Source organism: Osmerus eperlanus, chromosome 25, assembly GCF_963692335.1.
Source record: "Osmerus eperlanus chromosome 25, fOsmEpe2.1, whole genome shotgun sequence".
In the NCBI taxonomy this organism is placed as follows: Eukaryota; Metazoa; Chordata; class Actinopteri; order Osmeriformes; family Osmeridae; genus Osmerus; species Osmerus eperlanus.
Window position 1 is genome coordinate 8,320,800 of NC_085042.1, and position 18,538 is coordinate 8,339,337.

At 42.8% G+C, this 18,538-nt stretch overlaps 3 protein-coding genes and 1 pseudogene across 6 annotated transcripts; all 4 read left to right on the top strand.

Moving 5' to 3' along the window:
• The first annotated feature begins 40 nt into the window (after positions 1–40).
• Positions 41–5,787, top strand: vps33a (VPS33A core subunit of CORVET and HOPS complexes). Its single transcript, XM_062451834.1, has 13 exons — positions 41–195; positions 423–488; positions 600–727; positions 854–1,040; positions 1,289–1,405; positions 1,550–1,724; positions 1,892–2,085; positions 2,569–2,695; positions 2,870–2,937; positions 3,107–3,244; positions 3,834–3,971; positions 4,200–4,368; positions 5,136–5,787. The coding sequence occupies exons 1-13, from the start codon at positions 52–54 to the stop codon at positions 5,327–5,329; spliced, it is 1,845 nt and encodes a 614-aa protein (XP_062307818.1). The 5' UTR covers positions 41–51; the 3' UTR covers positions 5,330–5,787.
• A 2,296-nt stretch (positions 5,788–8,083) lies between these two features.
• LOC134012195 (transmembrane emp24 domain-containing protein 2-like) lies at positions 8,084–10,500 on the top strand (annotated as a pseudogene).
• An 865-nt stretch (positions 10,501–11,365) lies between these two features.
• gtf2h3 (general transcription factor IIH, polypeptide 3) lies at positions 11,366–14,347 on the top strand. Its single transcript, XM_062451921.1, has 13 exons — positions 11,366–11,483; positions 11,773–11,852; positions 11,963–12,069; positions 12,179–12,321; positions 12,460–12,522; positions 12,615–12,644; positions 12,738–12,766; positions 12,848–12,922; positions 13,231–13,284; positions 13,368–13,436; positions 13,540–13,675; positions 13,867–13,903; positions 13,994–14,347. The coding sequence occupies exons 1-13, from the start codon at positions 11,474–11,476 to the stop codon at positions 14,058–14,060; spliced, it is 900 nt and encodes a 299-aa protein (XP_062307905.1). The 5' UTR covers positions 11,366–11,473; the 3' UTR covers positions 14,061–14,347.
• Positions 14,348–14,535: 188 nt separating this feature from the next.
• On the top strand, positions 14,536–18,403 carry LOC134012151 (rab5 GDP/GTP exchange factor-like). 4 transcript variants are annotated; one of them, XM_062451851.1, is made up of 9 exons: positions 14,536–14,680; positions 15,206–15,390; positions 15,484–15,614; positions 15,769–15,920; positions 16,046–16,115; positions 16,239–16,374; positions 16,678–16,772; positions 16,923–17,179; positions 17,293–18,403. In XM_062451851.1, exons 2-9 carry the CDS (start codon positions 15,227–15,229, stop codon positions 17,728–17,730), a joined length of 1,443 nt encoding a protein of 480 aa, XP_062307835.1. In that variant the 5' UTR covers positions 14,536–14,680; positions 15,206–15,226; the 3' UTR covers positions 17,731–18,403. The 4 variants fall into 4 exon arrangements, with proteins under 4 accessions (XP_062307835.1, XP_062307837.1, XP_062307834.1 ...); XM_062451853.1 differs by having other exon boundaries at positions 14,642–14,767; XM_062451850.1 differs by lacking the exon at positions 14,536–14,680 and adding an exon at positions 14,712–14,736.
• The last annotated feature ends 135 nt before the right edge of the window (positions 18,404–18,538 follow it).

The following is an 18,538-nucleotide window of genomic DNA, read 5'->3' on the forward strand; positions in this document are numbered from 1 at the left end:
TCTAGTGGAGAGCATGTTCATTACATCAACAAGTTTGTTTTGAGTGGTCACATGACCGCCAGTCATCTGACTAGCCTTTCTGCCACAGCAAAAATGGCAGCGCACTTATCTTATGGTAGAGTAAACCTAAACATTTTAAGAGAAGCCGCTCGGAAGGAGCTTCGTGAGTTTTTGGACAAGTGTGCGGGAAGCAAGGTGAGGTGTTTGTGCTTCGGTATCCCGCTACAATTAAATCATAAACCGTGGTCTTGGCATTCAACTCGAACAATATTTGAGCCTGGCGAAGCCTGGCTAGCTAGCTAAGAACATATACAGCGTTCTGTCCTACTCAGTCTGAATACATGTTGTGTTCATTTGGACACATAATAATCACTGTCCTGGCTCTATATATGATGCAGCTAATAATGGGGTTTGTCTAACAGGCAATTGTGTGGGATGAGTATTTGACTGGACCATTTGGCTTGATAGCACAATATTCATTGCTGAAGGTAAGATTGGAAAGGTGTGGCCACCAAATCATACAGCATTGTACAGCAAAATGGCGAATATTTCATGGAACCGTTACTGGATGATATATGAGTGTAATCTCTGTTTAATAGGAACATGAGGTGGAAAAGATGTTCACTCTCAAAGCAGGCCGTCTTCCTGCATCGGATGTCAAAAACATCATCTTTTTTGTCCGTCCTAGACTTGAGCTGATGGACATAATTGCAGAGAACATAGCCAGGTATGTTTAGCTACGTCTCACTGCAGCCAAACAATGTGTAGTTATTGTAATACACACACGGTGGAGGGGTTGGGGTGAGGTTTAAGGTGTTTGCTAGCTGTAACACAGCCTCACGTGTCTGTGCAGCGAAGACAAAATGCATCCTCCGCGAGACTTCCACATCCTGTTTGTGCCCCGGCGGAGCATGCTCTGTGAGCAGAGGCTGAAGGAGCAGGGAGTGCTTGGGTCTTTCATCAACATCGACGAGTACATCCTGGATCTCATTCCCTACGATGGAGACCTGCTCTCCATGGAGTCTGAGGGTGCTTTCAGGGTAGGTCTGTTAAATGTACAGTTCGGTACAGATGTACAGATGGTTGCCAGTTCGATTCCCGGCTGTGCCAAATGATGTTGTGTCCTTGGGCAAGGCACTTCACCCTACTTGCCTCGGGGGAATGTCCCTGTACCTACTGTAAGTCGCTCTGGATAAGAGCGTCTGCTAAATGACTACATGTAAATGTACACACTTTGAAGTGACTGCCGGAAAAACTCACTCTCCCTAAATGCCCCTGTCTCGACAAGGAGTGCTATCTGGAGAGCGACCAGACTAGCCTGTATCACACCGCCAAGGGCCTCATGACACTCCAGGCTCTGTACGGGACCATACCCCAGATTTATGGGAAAGGGGAGTGTGCACGGGTGAGTAGGAGAGCGAACAGCAACTTTTTTTTCCCAAGACTTGTTTGTTTTTATTCGTTTTTTTTTACACAACGACCGCCGTAATATCACAACGCGTATTTGTTGAAACCCTCCCTGATTTTTGTGGTTACCCGTGATTTGCAGCACGTGGCCAACATGATGCTGCGGATGAAGAGGGAGTTCGCAGGCAGCCAGACCCAGATCCTGCCCGTGTTCGACACCCTGCTGCTTCTGGACCGCAACGTGGACCTGCTCACTCCCCTGGCCACACAGCTCACCTACGAGGGCCTCATCGACGAGGTCTACGGCATCACCAACGGTGAGAGTGTGGTGTGTTGCGTTAGTCACGGTTGCACCAGCGCTGTGTTACGTTAGTCGCGGTTACACCAGCTTTCCGCATGTGTGCTTTGTCTTAAAATGTTTGGTTCGTCACTGCGTACAGCAGGTCGGCTCACGTTTTTAACGCGTGAATCGTGTCAAGCACAGGTTACGTCAAGCTGCCACCTGAGAAGTTCGCCCAGAGGAAGCAGGGGGAGGGAGGAAAGGATCTGCCCACGGAACACAAGAAGATGCAGTTGAACTCGGCCGAGGAGCTGTACGCCGAGATCCGCGACAAGAACTTCAACGCCGTGGGAGCGGCCCTCAGCAAGAAGGCCAAGATCATCTCCGCGGCCTTCGAGGTCGGGCCTCGTCCCTCTTCCTGTTCCCCCTACCCGCTGTCCAACCCTACTTGCAACCGTCGCCCCCCCTGTAGCCTTACTAGAGAGCGTACTCGATGTTGTTCGCTCGTGGTAAAGGTCGCCCGTTGGATCAGGATTGATCTGGCTTTTAAAACATGATACCCATCTGTGATAAGATCGTAATGGATCGATCGTGGCATTAACGGAGGCCACCGATTTAAATCTCAAAAAAAGACCTCTGGAGATATCTTTTTACAGATATCAACACCACAGCTATCTAACCAATTACAAATTATTTGATATTCAATACTTGTTTGAGCTTTTTATGTACAATCCAATTAGTGTAGGTGCCAGCCAGGCGATAATTAGACGAAGGCTATTTCTTCCTTGGGTGTTGTAGTGGACTTGCCCAAACCTGTCTGAAATCAGATTGAATTCTCAGACTAATTTGAATATTGACTATTTGATTGGTTCGTTCCTCAGGAGCGTCACAATGCCAAAACAGTGGGGGAGATCAAGCAGTTTGTGTCCCAGCTGCCTCACATGCAAGCAGCCCGGAGTTCACTGGCCAACCACACCTCCATAGCCGAGCTCATTAAGGACATCACCAGTATGAACCACATCTCTCCCAATTCAAAGTTTTCCTTCTATCTTATCAAACTCTTACCTTGAAATGCCCACAATCTCATCTTGATTAAAAAAAAAAAAAATTTTTTAACTAGAATGTGACTTGTCTCTCACACAGAAGAACACAGATAAATGTTTACTTTTTTATCCATTCTAGCTTCTGAGGCCTTCTTCGAAAACCTGACAGTGGAGCAAGAGTTCATGACAGGCGTCGAAACAGACAAGGTACATCCTGTTCTTCATCCTCACTCTGAAAGTAGCATAGATGCACGTATGTGACCTATGATGACCTTAGTTGTATTTACTTTGAAAAAAACTGTTTTTAAATCATGTCACTGTAGCAAGGTTTTGAGTAGGCTGTTTTTCCCTTATTCTGTTGTCTTAACACGTACAGGTCAACACGTACATAGAGGACTGCATAGCCCAGAAGGACCCTCTGATTAAGATCCTACGTCTGGTGTGCATGCAGTCTGTTTGCAACAACGGCCTGAAACAGAAGATTCTGGATCACTACAAGAAGGAGATCTTGCAGGTAGAACCACACGTTGGTTCTTGCGTTAGAACTACCATACTGTTGGGGTACTGTTGGGGTAGCTCACTGGGTAGAGCCCAACCACACAGGCCCACGTGCAGGGGCCCTGGTTTGATTCCGTCTCGGTCCATTTCTGCTAGTCGTCCCCCCTCTCTCTCTCTGTCTCTCTCGCTCTGTCTCTCTGTCTGTCTCGCTCTCTCTCTATCTGTCTCTCTATCTGTCTCTATCTGTCTCTCTATCTGTCTCTCTATCTGTCTCTCTCTCTGTCTCTCTCTATCTGTCTCTCTGTCTCTGTCTCTCTCGCTCTGTCTCTCTGTCTGTCTCGCTCTCTCTCTATCTGTCTCTCTCTATCTGTCTCTCTCTATCTGTCTCTCTTTATCTGTCTCTCTCTGTCTGTCTCTCTCTCTGTCTCTCTGTCTCTCTCTCTGTCTCTCTCTCTCTCCTTATCCCCTTATCTCTAACTGTGTCTGTCCAATACAGCCATAAACGGCCCAAAATACATCTCGAAATGAAACTGTAAGGCGATGTTGAGAAGCTCCACGTTATTGTCCTCTCGCGATAGCTGAATGTCCTTTTCACCTTTAACCAGACCTACGGGTACGAACACATGCTCACGCTCAACAACCTGGAGAAGACGGGCCTTCTGAAGCCTCAGACCAACAGCAGGAACAACTACCCCACCATCAGGAAGACCCTGAAGCTCTGGATGGAAGACGCCAATGAACAGGTGAGACCGTGACGGAGGAGATGGGAATGTAAGGGTGGGACAGATGTTGTGTGTTGTGGAGGATGGAGGGAGAGGGGGGCGGGCGGGCAAGGCCCATCATTGTTGATTTTTACTTATTTGATTATTAACTCAATTAAATCATCAATATAGTCAACAACAATATTGATTAATTCAGTATACATATTATATTGATTGATGTTGTCGTTTCCCCCCCCCCCCCCCCCCCAGAACCCCAACGACATATCCTACGTGTACAGTGGCTACGCCCCCCTCAGTATCCGTCTGACCCAGTTGTTGGCGCGGCCAGGCTGGCGGAGCATCGAAGAGGTTCTGAAGATGCTCCCCGGACCGCACTTTGAGGAACGACAGCAGCTCCCCGCTGGGCTGCATAAGAAACGTGAGCTGGGGGGCGCCGGCAGAACACGATTTCCTGTGTACAAGTGTAGAAATAATATGCTATGATTATGTTTGAGTTGCCCACGATAATGAAATGTAGGGCTATTTGCATTGACATGTATGTTGGCTGAATGGTCAGCTGATCTGTGTTGGGGAACAGGGTTAGTGGCGTCCTGTGTGCTGGGGATAGATAAGATGTGGCTTTGTTCCTGATGTGTCAGTCGTCTTAGAGCAGCCGGTGATTCATTATACGCTGGAAAACAAAAGATTGTGCGTGTGTGCGTGCGTGTGTGCATGTGTGTGTGTGTGTGTGTGTGGTACAACAGAGGAGGGTGGGGAAAGGCCAGATGGAGGCTGTATAGCGTCTAAAGGCTGGATACTGTGGGGGGAAATGACTAGGGGTTTCTGAGTTTGTCTGATGTCAGATGTTATGATTCAGGTTGTTTGAAATACGTAAGAATCAGGGTCGGACTGGCCGTCGGGAGAGTCGGGAGATTTCCCGAACGGCCGGTCAAACGGATGCGGCATAATGCAAAAAATATATATAATAATACACGGCCGTGGGCTGGTCTGCGTTTCAAAGTCCCGGGCCGTTTTTCAGTCCCAGTCCAGACCTGATAAGAATGATGATTGCGTTTGAGACCGTCTTTGTCATTCAACGTTTGTCTTTCTCCATCGGTTAATTAGAACTGTGAGCTGGCTTGTTTGTACTTGTTTGGCTCTGGGAAGGTGATAATGAACAACAAACATCCATGTGTCGTCCCTTAGGCCAGCAGGGAGAGAACAGGACCACCTTGGTGTTCTTCCTCGGAGGGGTGACATACGCCGAGATCGCAGCCTTACGCTTCCTGTCTCAAATGGAGGACAGTGGAACAGAGTACATCATAGCGACCACCAAGCTCATCAACGGCACCAGCTGGATCAAATCCCTCATGGATCGGCCCGAGGCCCAGACCCCCTGACCCCTGACCCCCTGACCCGGTCATGAGAACAGATGCACAGCTGCACACATGAAACAGTCCCAACGAAACACCTTGCGCTTTGATTCACTGCTCCCCAGGTGTCTGGTTGAAATCTAAAACCGTCAGAAGGATCAAGAGTGAACTATGTGTCCTAACATCATAACATAACATATAATAACATAACCTCGGGCATGTGTCCTGCATCTGTTTTGTGTCATGTTATGCACATTTAGGACATTATTTAAGAAATACCATTGAAGACAGTGAAACTACAGGTCTGTAATTATTTTGGTCTCATTACAGTTAAATACAGTTACTGAGTTTTTGTGTCATTACAGTAAGATTTTGTTTTGCACACTTGCTTATCTTGTTTTATAAATGTTTTCTTATGTTTTTTATTTTCATTTCTCTGCATCTTAAAAAAATATTATTGTAAATAAAATGGACAGCAAATATGATCACCTTCTGACCTATTCTCTTGTATAAAACCTTTGTTAACGCACATTCGTTCGATGAACTAAATAAGGCAGAGTAAAGAGGGGGAATAGGAGAGCGAGTCCAGTGAGCCTTCAGCTGTCCGGTTCTCCAGAGGACCAATTAGTCCCATAACAGGCCTCCCGATCAGCCGATAATGGCTCTGCCGTCTGGTTCTTACCCAATAACAGAACATCATTTGACAGCGGAGGACGCTGATTGAATTAGGAAGCCATTTGCTCCATCTTCCGGTAAGGATAAGAGCGTTTGAGTTGGGAGTTTGGCTTTCTTCGGTCTAATCAATGGCTGCAGACAGCAGGCTACCAGCGGGACACACACATCTAATGACAGGAACCGGCGGATTTAGTGTAACCTTGGACAGGACTACATTTACACAGAAGAAATAGGCAAACACAAAAGGCCTGTTCAACTTTTGGGAAATTTGGTATTTGTAGACTATTTATCTTATGTTGGTGGATTGTAGAATTATTTTTGTCTAGACGCCACGGTATAGCATTTTAAAGGTATTTGAGAATTTCCTGTTCTTTGTAAGCAGGTGGAATATGTGGCTTGACAGACCAAAATCCAAGGGTTTCCCCACTCTTGTAATCAGTGCTGTTGCTCTTCGTAGGTGAAGTAGAAGCACTGTCCACTTGTAGATTTCCACCGGCTGAATACAGACGCCTTAAACTGAACTGCAAGTTGAAAAGACTAACAACAAGAGGGTACGTTTTACAATTTATTATGAAAGGGTAGAAAACATATGCAATAATTATCTTTAAGTAACTTACAATAATGAAATGTAAGGCTATTTGTATAAAAAAAATATACCGTAATTTAGTGTTTTTCCAGTAGCCAATGGTGCACGGCATGGCATTACTGTTTATATTATGCTTGATTATATTTAGCTGTATTCTAAATGCAAGTGTTCATGTCGAACCGTATATTGTGAGTGATCGTAAATCATTTATAAGCAAACCATTTGCATATCAATAATTAATCAATCACTGATGGCATTGCTAATAGCTGCTTTGTTGTGTGTGTGTGTGTGTGTGTGCGTGTGTGTGTGTGTGTGTGTGTGTGTGTGTGTGTGTGTGTGTGTGTGTGTGTGTGTGAGAGAGAGAGTGTGTGTGTGAGAGAGAGAGAGTGTGTGAGAGAGAGAGAGAGAGAGAGAGAGAGAGAGAGAAAAAAGGTGGGACATTTTAGTTAAAAACAAACTTTTCGTGGTGTATTTACAGAACACCAAAGACAAACTCCTTAACAATATGGGACACCTTGTAAACAACAGGAATCATCGGAGAGTGACAATAACCGAGCCTGTTACCGAGGACATCAGTTGGAACACCGAGCCCTTGCTCATCACCCGCTTCCTTAGAACCTTTAAGGAAGTTCTCAAATTCGTTCTCTTTAGTTATACTGTATTGTTCGGCGGGTTACTTATTGCTCGCTGGACCACGTATTGTGTGGTGGGCATGAGAAAATGGGGATTGTAGGCGATTTGCACATTACTATGAGGCCAACATATACAGCTTAATAGTAGCGTCTTTTGAATGTATTAATACAGTAGCCTACGCACAAATGTATCGAACAAAGAGGCCTACTGTATTTAGTGAATAGCCTTCTGCATAATCAATAAAAGGTTGATGTGTTTGTGTCTCTTGTTGTAATCTGCTGCTAAAGGGGATGCAACAATATAAAGGAAGTGACCGTTAAATTAGTCTAGCCCAGAAGTCCAGAGCAGGGATATGTTCATCCTAGCATAGCATCCTTAAAAAATCTCATCATACAATTAATACAAGTTTAATTACCCTTAATGGCAAGCATTCTGCATTGATATTTAGGCCTATTATAATTAACTCAATTGAATAATAAAATGTAAAAGAAAATAACATTGTTATACTTGTTAACAGATTTCCCTGTTCCCCCTGTGTTCTCAGTGTAAAAGATTGATGTATAGATGAAACTTGTTTTACATAATGATCACAGTAACATACATCACCAGCATCACTGTATTGCTTTATAATGGCAAGACTGTAATATACAGGAGGGGGAACCACTTTCCCCAAGCCTCCAGGGAAATCTTTTCCCCCTGTGTTCTCAGTGTAAAAGACTGATGTATAGATTAAACTTGTTATACATAATGATCACAGTAACATACATCACTAGCAACACTGTATTGCTTTATAAATGGCCACACTGTAATATACAGGGGGGAACCACTTATCTCAGGGGGAACGGGAACTGAATTCTCCGGAACACCGGAATCTAACCACCGGAAGTTCTTGCTTATACCGGAGGAAATGAGTTAATACACAGATGTCTGTGTTGGCTGCCTAATGCTGCGTCCAGGCTCGCAACAAGGAGTGGAGTCTGTTCACCTTGAGCGTTTTTAGTAGTTTTATTTCTTTCTTATCTTACATATGGTAAAGAACAACAATGTTTGTTCTCCCGGAAATTATGGTGCTTTTAGCTATGCTGACCGTCAAAGCGTCGGGTTACTTTGTAAACATAGATGCACATGCTGAAGAGTGCTTTTTTTGAACGGGTTAAAGCTGGCACCAAGATGGGTCTCATGTTTGAAGTAGCTGAAGGAGGTTTTCTTGATATTGATGTGGAGGTAAGGGACATGCTATGCTACACGATCCTAAACATGAGTTCCGTCTTCCAGTCTAATGGCAGTGTTGCCTAGCTAACCGCCTTGATTCGCCATCGTGAGAAGTGTTGACATAAAACAGCTGTCACAGCTAGCTGACTACTAGCAACAAGATTGGCGTTGGTAGTGCAACCTTTTTGCAAACTGCGCTTATAGCTACTAGTAAGTTAACGTTAGCTTCTCATTCTAAACTAAAAACAAATACACGTTGGACTCGCTATACTGTATACAGCAATCTGCTAACTAGATACTATTTTTATCTTGAGGCTATCTCTGCTAACGATTTACAACAATTAGACCGAGATTGAAGCATGGTAGTAGAAACTGATTATGGTCACAGATTAAACGCTAGACCCCCGTTTCAGTCTTTGATTTCTCGTGCTGATAACTGCTAAAGATTCAGTGTTACACGTCAAATAATGCACCATATTGGTAGTATGTGCAAATCTAATACTAAAGAGAAGATAAACGGCTGATATTTGTACACTAAGATCACAGGTCCAGATGGGAAACAGGTTTACAAAGGAGACCGAGAATCCAGTGGAAAGTATTCCGTTGCTGCCCACATGGATGGCACATACAAGTTCTGCTTCAGCAACAAGATGTCCACCATGACGCCCAAAATCGTCATGTTTACCATCGACATTGGAGAGGCCCCCCAGGGGGATAGCATGGGGACAGAAGGTAGGCCGCCACCTTGAGGACAAGACTATTAAGCTGCGGTTCGCTAAACTGACAGCTTTAGCTGTGGATGTATTTTCGGTTTGAGAACCTCTCTCTCTCTTTTTCCTCTTCTCAAAACTGTTTTCCTTCGTGTTCCTTGTACTGTATAAGTCTCCCCACTCTTACTCTGCTCCCTCATCATCAGGTGGTGGAGACACATGGGATGGTAGGTAAACAGAACTGCATGGGATTAGCTGCATTGCGTTTTTAGCATTCTGGATGGAGTTTCCAAAGTGTAGACTGTTGTACTGGTGGACATGGCTGACCAAATGTAGCTCTAGAGTTTAGTTGCATAGTTCTGCAAGTTTAGCTTATTTGGTTGTTTGCCTGAGTTGCTAGGATGTTTTGTTTTTTGTTTTGATCTAATAGACACTAACCGGTTGCTCGGTAATGCTGGAATTTTCAAATGCCCTTTTCCTCAGCCATAAGTGCTGGCTTCAGAGAGTGGTTTTAGTATTTCATATTATGGGCTGTTCACGGACATATTGCTAATTGTAGTCATTTTCTATTTTCGCTTGCAGTTCATCAAAACAATTTGGAGGATATGATCAACGAGTTGGCGGTTTCCATGACGGCGGTAAAACACGAACAGGAGTACATGGAGGTCAGGGAGAGGATACACAGAGCAAGTAAGGCCTACACTGCAAAGAGTTTTGTTTACATTTACATTTAGTCATTTAGCAGACGGTCTTATCCAGAGCGACTTACAGTAAGTACAGGGACATTCCCCCCGAGGCAAGTAGGGTGAAGTGCCTTGCCCAAGGACACAATGTCATTTGCATGGCCAGGAATTGAACCAGCAACCTTTGGATTACTGGCCCAATCCCCTAACCGCTCAGCCACCTGACTTTTGTTTTGGCAGTTGCATCACATTTAAAAGAATAAGTCTTTTGATAATACTTGTGTGTTTTCCCCCCCACAGTCAATGACAACACAAACAGTCGTGTGGTTCTGTGGTCTTTCTTCGAAGCTCTTGTACTGGTAGCCATGACCCTTGGACAGATATACTACCTGAAAAGATTTTTCGAAGTACGAAGAGTTGTTTAAAGCATGGATTTTTTTTTTTCACATTTTAAGTCCAAAGCGATTGTCAGTCACTGTCAACCGCCGGCAGCGATGTTGGGATTGAGCAACCAAGCAAGCATGGACTCCTTAGATGCTGATACCAGTATTGTTGAGGATTGCTGATTTTCAAAGGTTTATTATTATGCCACAAATCCAAGCACCTAAAGACAGAAGGATGGATGTTTTCTCTGTTAACCTGTTGGCTGCGTTAACGTGGTAGACTGAGAATGATGTTTGATGCTGAATTGATTATCCTTTAACCCTTGTGCTGCCTTCGGGTCACATGACCCAAAGGTTCATAACGAACCATCGTTGTGTTTACCCAATTTTACCCAATACAAAAACAAATAAAAATAATTTTCTTTTAACCATTGCAATGTGGGGGGTCTGAGACAGCCCGACGGTTAAAAGAAAATGCTTCACTTTGTTTTTGTATGAGGTAAATTTGTCGCAATACGACGGTGGGTCACAATGACTGATGGGTCAGAATGACCCGAAGATAACACAAGGGTTAAATGAAGTTATAGTACATTCAATGTTTTGTTCATTAAGTTAATATTCTGTTTGCACTCTGTTTTTTTGGGGGGACTGACAATGTTGTACCAATAAATCTTTCTTAACATCACACATGTCAGTCAATGGTTGCTCAGAACACAATACAAATACATGCAATAGGTGTGTTCCCGTTATTAGAGCAAAGAGTGGGTGAAATGTATTATTCATGCTCTCCAGCACTGAGCTTGAATTTTCTTGAGCAAATCAATTGTAAATGTGGATTTACAAATCTATGAACCAGTTCTATTGGTACCAATAAAAGTGAACGTTTTCTCGTAACTTTCATTATATAACACCCAGTACTGTCTTGATCCTGTTTTATCTTTCAAACATTACAATCACAGATAGAAACCCACATTTGTGGCAGTTTTCAAGAATGGATTCAATTAAATATTATACACCTAGTACTTTCAACCGTGCAGTTAAAGTCACGCCTTAGCTAATAGTGATGTTTATTTGTTTTTTTACAGACTACATTTTATGCATGCAACATTGTCATTTCCACGTTGATTTCGTTTCTTCCTAGATAGAGTTGCGTCAGCGTCTACAGTCGACCAAGCTGTCATCGGTGGACAAAGCGCCGTCTCTTTTTGATGACGTCGCATCTGATTCTAGCGTGCATGCTCGTCTGTCAGGCTGTTCTTCAGTGTTGTGACTGAAAGTTTGCAGAGGCGATGGCATCGGGTATGGAGTGATAACTAACATGATTATCACCTAAAGTATAGTGAATGAATGTCTACTAATCAGCTAGGGTGCTCTGAATTAGCTGGTTAATAGCTATTAGAAAGGCATGCGATGTCTAGCTAGCTAGCTAGCTAGCTAGCAGTCTGACAAAGCTAGCCACTTGATTCTATAAAGCAGCTCTTGTAGTGCAAGTTTGCTATGAAAACTGTTGATTTGTTTTACTATGCACCCTGCACATGCTCTAGATAAGCACTACTGTATCTTTTGTAATATATATTCATTATTGCAGAGGACGAGGTTATTCTTCTGGTCATTGTTGTGGATGTAAACCCGTTATGGTGGGGGCAGCAAGCCCAAAAAGATCCAGAGGTATTTTGTGTAATTATTCGCCTACAACTGCACGAGCATATAATTATGTGTTATAAACATACTGTATGTGCTTATTTGAGACTCAAATCGTGACTGTTTTCTGTTTTCAGTTTACTTTGTCGAAGTGTCTGGATGCTGTCATGGTGATGGGCAACTCGCATTTGGTTATGACCAGGACAAACAAGTTAGCCATAATTGCAAGCCATTGTCAGGAAAGGTAATTTAACTCAACTACTATCATTTAAATGCGTATCAGGAGTGAGTTCTTGTCTTTCTCAAATGAGTAATTACTATTTATGTTTTCCCTTCTATGTTGCCTGCCTTAGTCATTTTCTGTACCCCAGCAAACATTGGAAAATTGGGGAGGGCTCCGGTGACGTACAGTCCGCGAGTGGGGATGGAAAGTACGAACTCCTGTCAGTTGCCAATGATTTAATTGCTGACGAAATCAAGAATCTCATGTCAAGAAGTAAGAGTATTGAGTGAATCTATTCCGTTCGATAAGCATACTTGGTCAAAGTATTTGCCTCACTGCTCCCTAAAAAATGTATTGTCATATGCCTTTTTCAAACCCTGTTGGCTAACTTTATTGATCTCTGTTTTTCAGCTGAAGTGAAGGGCCACCAGACAGATACTTTATTAGCTGGCTCATTAGCCAAAGCTCTGTGCTGTATCCTTTTAATTGAAATTACGGAGTACATTAGATAGTGTGAAAATATACCATAACTGCAGTCTGTTATTTCTTCAACTTTCAAAATGCAGATATTCACAGAGTCACAAAGGAGCTTGAAGGTACATTTTCAAAATAGCACACACTAGTCCTAAGTTGTGATTTTTATTTATTTACTAAGTATTTATACTTTGAAATATTTGCCCTATTTACAGCTGGACAAGAAATAAAATCAAGGATATTGGTGAGTTAACATGTGCTTGTTAGGGAATTAACACACAAGATGTCTTTGCATCAAATAACGTTTGATATATTTACCGAACAGGTCATCAAGGCAGCAGAGGACTGTGCTAGGCAGTATATGAACTTCATGAATGTGATTTTTGCTGCACAGAGACAGGTAATATACCTTTATCAAACTCTATTAAAAACCTCTAGATTTTACATCACATCTCTTCACAACCACAAAACGTTCTCTTGTTTCATTTCATCACCTTCCATGATCCACTCTAAACCAATCTTTCATGTAACTTTCTAATTACTTCCTCATAATATTTCACATACATTTCCTCAAACCAAAATAAAATAACATTTGTGAATAACCTTGTATACCATACATTGATCCAGGTTACCAACTAGGTCCCTAGTCCCCCCGGCCCCCCACAATAAGCATTGGGAAAAGATGTCCTTATGCTCTGTTTATTTCAGAATATCCTTATAGACGCCTGTGTTTTGGACTCCGAATCCGGTCTTCTTCAACAGGTACTTATATAAATATCCCTCTTTTCCTTTGATTGTCCACTTCATATCCTTTTCATTAAGTTAATCTCTATTTGTGGCCTCAGGCTTGTGACATAACTGGGGGACTGTATCTAAAGATACCACAGAAGATTGGCCTGGCACAATACCTTTTGGTGAGACGGATGCACACAAGAAGAAGGCTTAACCTTTAGCTCTTAATTAATAGCAACACCAATAATAATGATTATAATTTGAAACTGAATGTTTTCTTGACAGTGGGTATTTCTGCCAGATGTGGAGCAGCGCTCCCAGCTAGTTCTTCCTCCACCTGTACGTGTTGATTACAGAGCGGCTTGCTTTTGCCACAGAAACCTCATAGAGATTGGTTATGTCTGCTCGGTGTGTTTGTCAAGTAAGTTTGTCACACCTACGACTGAACTATAACTGAATTAAATGTCATAAATGACATTTAATTAATTAGATATCTTTTAGATTGCTTGATGGTTAGCTGTATTGTTCCCCTTAAGAAGTGTTTGTAAGTAAAATGATGGGGGGGGGAAGAATAGGGATTTCTTATAACAATCCTCTCTTATTCTTTTGAAGTATTCTGCAACTTCAGTCCCATCTGCACCACTTGCGAGTGAGTATCACACACAGTGTTACACGCAATGCATCAAGACACATGTTGCTGATGTGCTAAGTCATCCTGAAACACTTGTTTTGCTTGTAGGACTGCTTTTAAGATCCCGCTGCCACATATGGTGAAAGCAAAGAAGAAGAAGCTGAAACCAACCTGATATGGAATGAATATAATAACAGTATTGTTGTAATTGAAAGGTTTCATTGTTCAAATATTTTTACGTAGATACAATTATCTCATATTTTAGGTATGCCTATTGTAAAGCTATCATTGGTAAACAGCATTGAGAAATTGAGTTGAGTACAAAAAGGAAAAGCAGCACCACTGTGACATATTTGTAAAAATCACTGAAACGTTTTACAAAATGTGTTCATTCCAATGTTTGTGCCTATTCTTGATACTTGTAAATAACGTTTTCTATTAATAAATTGTTTTGATATTTGGGCTTAGCACTGGCTCATTAATCGATCTGAATTTCACCTTTCGAATTTGAGAATCCTGAATTTCTGAACCTTTAATACAATCAAATTCGGTGTTTACATTTCAATGTTAAGTATTCAATGCCTTTCAAAAATTCAAAACATTGTCACCGATCTGCTTCCATAATGCTGTACAAAGGATTAAAGCATGATCAAAACCACCCATTGACATAGCTATCAATAACTTCGTGCATGTTCAAAAACGTAAACTCTAATCTCCGCGTTGGAACTTTTTCCGGTGTCGTCGACCGATTCAAGGAACAGCTGAGCAACGCAGACGGTTCAAAACATCATCCAGGTCAAGCGAAATTTGATATATTAACATGTACTGGACGGGACGTGGTTTATTTACAAGTACATTACAGTGTCTGAAATATGTTTGGATGTATGGATATGTATATTCGTCGTCTAATTTGTGCTGACACAATAGTTCAGATGCCGTGGCGTTAGCTACAAACAGTGGGAGCTAGCAAGCAGGGTAGTTGGTTAGGGCCACTATGCCTACAAGTTAAGAGTAAGGTTTTATCTAACTAGCTATGTAACTGAGCTTTGTAGCTAGCTGAGTGCGCCTTCGGGAGTTGGTCGTCTTTTGTATTTTGTAAGTTATTGATCCAGTTTATTAGTTTGTAACGCGCTCGTCGTCCAGTATTGTAACAAGGAAGGCCTGGAGGGCTAACTACTGTAAATTTACAGTAGTTAGCTGTTATCATGCCATGGTCACAAGACTAACCTCGACGTCAGCAGAAAAGGAGTGTTAATTATACTCATACCATTTTTTTTTGGTATGAGTTCAGATCAGAACTCGTGTTTGTTTTGTCAACAGGTGTTGAGTGACAGATCAGCTATGATGGGGGATAAGCAGCGAGGGATCCGAGTCACTCAAGCGGAACTACTCTGCAAGGATGCCTGTGGTTACTATGGAAATCCTGCATGGCAAGGGTTTTGCTCCAAGTGCTGGAGAGCGCAGAACCGAACAGCAGAAGCAAAACAACATGACAGTGGACAAAGGTTTGAAGTCCTTTTATCAAGTCTTACGAGACGGTACTAAACCTGTTCGATTTGACTGTTTTTTTTATCTTGAGTAATCCACCTCTTTTGCAGCCCCGACGTCGACCGAGGATCTTCTCTTACCTTCTCAAAGTTTGAAGAGAAGAAGAGCATTGAGAAGGGCCGTCGAGTTACCACTATGCGGAGGCTTTTCTGGGGCGGGCAGTCCCCTACAAAACCCCAAGGTAGTGTAGCGCACGTGGCCTTGTTCATTATGACTCCCTACGGCAAACAATGACAACAACCGTCAAATGCTTCTTCACGCAGTCCATCATCACACAAAAGTTGGTGAAACTCAAATGTTTTTAAATGGGTTCCTGTCTGTTTTTTTTCTTCCAGAGTCCTCCGAGTGCCAGGCTGCAGCCTTGAAAGACTTCCAGAGCCTGGATCCTGGGGACTTCACCACCTTTCTGAAACTGCTTCGGAAACCTACCTCCCAGAGCCTGCAGTCGCGTTGTACAGCCTTCCTCAACACTGTCGAGGCTTACCATGTAATCACCTTCACGGTTTATTAGCTCCTGAGACTTCCATGTCCTCTCTCGAAAGCAGTGGTTTACGTATGGAGGGATCGTGATGTTTCCTGCCTTCTGTTTAGCCTCTCAGATGTCTCTTTCAGGACCTACCTGTGCAGAAGCAGTCTGACCTTGTGCAAGATTTTTACCAGAGCATCGCTGAGTATTTCCACGGTGAGTACCGGGACAGACTGGGATTGTGAAGTGACTTCTTGCGACATTTAAATGGATGCGGATGTAACTTTATCGACACTATTAGACCGGATTATAATTCTTGTTTATGACATATCTTGGCAGGTCTTTCTGAGACTCAGGTCTCTCAGATGATGGAGCACATAGAAAAGCTTATAATGACCCGCCTTCACAAATGGGTCTTCTGCCATGACAGCTGTGACGACGAGCAGAAAGATTTGGCGCTCCAGAGAAGAATACGGTAAGATTCATGTATTCTTTTATTATAAATACTGGAATGTAATTCAAGTGGGCCTGTTGGTTTCTACAACACTGTGCAGAAGTCTTAGGCATCCAAGATTTACATACATACATTTAGAGAAATTCATATTGTCTTCAATATAAAAAAAGGGTCTTTATTTGTGTGGCAGTATGAAAGTGCAATGTTGAACATTGTTGTTTAATATTTTCATTTCATGATTTATTCAAGCATTTTCACTTCAACACTTATATAGGCTTAAAAAAGTAATGTTTTAAATATCCTTTAAAATGGGACTTATGGCAGGTCCTTCAACTGGATCACACCCCAGATGTTAAGGGTTCCATTTCCTGATCACGAAGCTGAGATTACCAGAGATCCCTTCCTACCTGCCATAACAGGTAACTGACATCACAAACCTCACCTCTCACTGAGTTAACAACATTCTTTGTCTTTCTATTTCCTCATTCAGGCTTTGTGTTAGAACTAACCTTTTAATCGTATGTTGATTTCTTTTATTTTAATTTTATACTTGAAATGTCCACCACCAGCCATAATTGAGATGGATGCCAAGCGAGCGCCGCAGGACAAGCTTTCATGCGTGTCCAAGTGCAGCCAGAACATCTTCCAGGCTCTCTCCAGCTCCAACAGCGAGCCGGCCAACGCTGACGACTTCCTGTCGGGTCTGATCTACGTGGTGCTGAAGGCCAACCCGCCCCGACTTCACTCCAACATGCAATACGTCATCCGCTTCGGGCTGCCTCACAGCTTGATGGCAGGAGAAAGTGGTTACTACTTCACCAATTTGGTAAATTCATTCATAAAAACATTCATTCACACAGTCCCAGATTAAAACGGTTTATCGTTATCTGTGCGGTAGGCATTTAAGTAATGCTTAATCTCCCTTTTTCTTTGCTGTAGTCTTGTGCCGTGGCCTTCATCGAGAAGCTGGACGGGTCAGCACTCAATCTCAGTCCAGAGGAGTTCGAGGGGTACATGCAGGATCGCCGAGCGTCCTCGGTGTTCCTGGGAGCCAGCGAGAGGCGTCGGGTCTCCCGAGAGACACAGGACCAACTGGAGGAGCTGAGGGACCGGCAGGAGAGGGTGACCCAGGGAGTGGACGCCCTCAGGGAACAGCTACAGCAGTGGGTGCAGTCTGTTGAGGAACAGGTGGACGCAGCAACAACCCAGGCTTCTCTGGCTCACAAAGAAATCACAGCACAGTCGGAGATGAAGCAGAGCGAGCTCGTCTTGGCCCAGCCGGAAATGGGGAAAGAGGATGGCAAAGGCCTACCCGTGCCCGAGCTTGCGGATCCAGAATCTAACAAGGACAGTTCAACAACAGATACGGACTGTTAGCCCTTCATCACGATGGAAGGTGTTTTTCAGGAATAACAAAGCGGCGAGCGGATGCCGTCAAGGTACCAAATAGCAGCACAGATGTTTTCTGAAGCATGTCAACATTCCTCAATGCCAAGTTTGCACATTAGAAACAGAACCTAGAGTACATCCTCAGTACACTTGTTGGGACATTCTGCAGCCTCTGATTGGGTTTCACAGGTTGCACAGAGCTGCCAACTGTTTACACATATACTTGAGCTTTTTCAGGTTTCGAAATGTTATGTACATTGAATGTTTGCACATTGGTTGTCTCATTACGTGCAACACATTTATATTGTCTTGTTGAAGGATATTTTAACTTGAAGGATATTTTAACATGTTAAATATTCAAGTTCATTGTTAAAGCAATATTTTTTCATATTTCTTGCTCTAATGACTTGTACAAGCTAAAGAATTAAGTTAAAATAAACAAGTGCCTTCCTAGTGTGGTAATAAATTATAATAGAATAATGTGAATAAAACCATATGTACATATTATCTCTGATGCAAGTTGAGGACCAAAGGTGGAGAGGATCTTGTGCTGAATGCTACCTGTTACTTTGTACCACTTAATCTCGGTTGAAAAGACCCTAACACAACTGTGACCTTTCTGTTCCATGTGGTAATAAAAGTATTACAAAACTATCAACGATAGTGTGTGACTGACATGTTTTCAAGTGTTGAAAAATATTGCCCATTTGTAAGAAACTGCATGTTCTCTCATTTTGTTTTCGCTCAATGTATAATGGAAGATAAATTGATTACGTGAATGAGAACAGGCAATTCC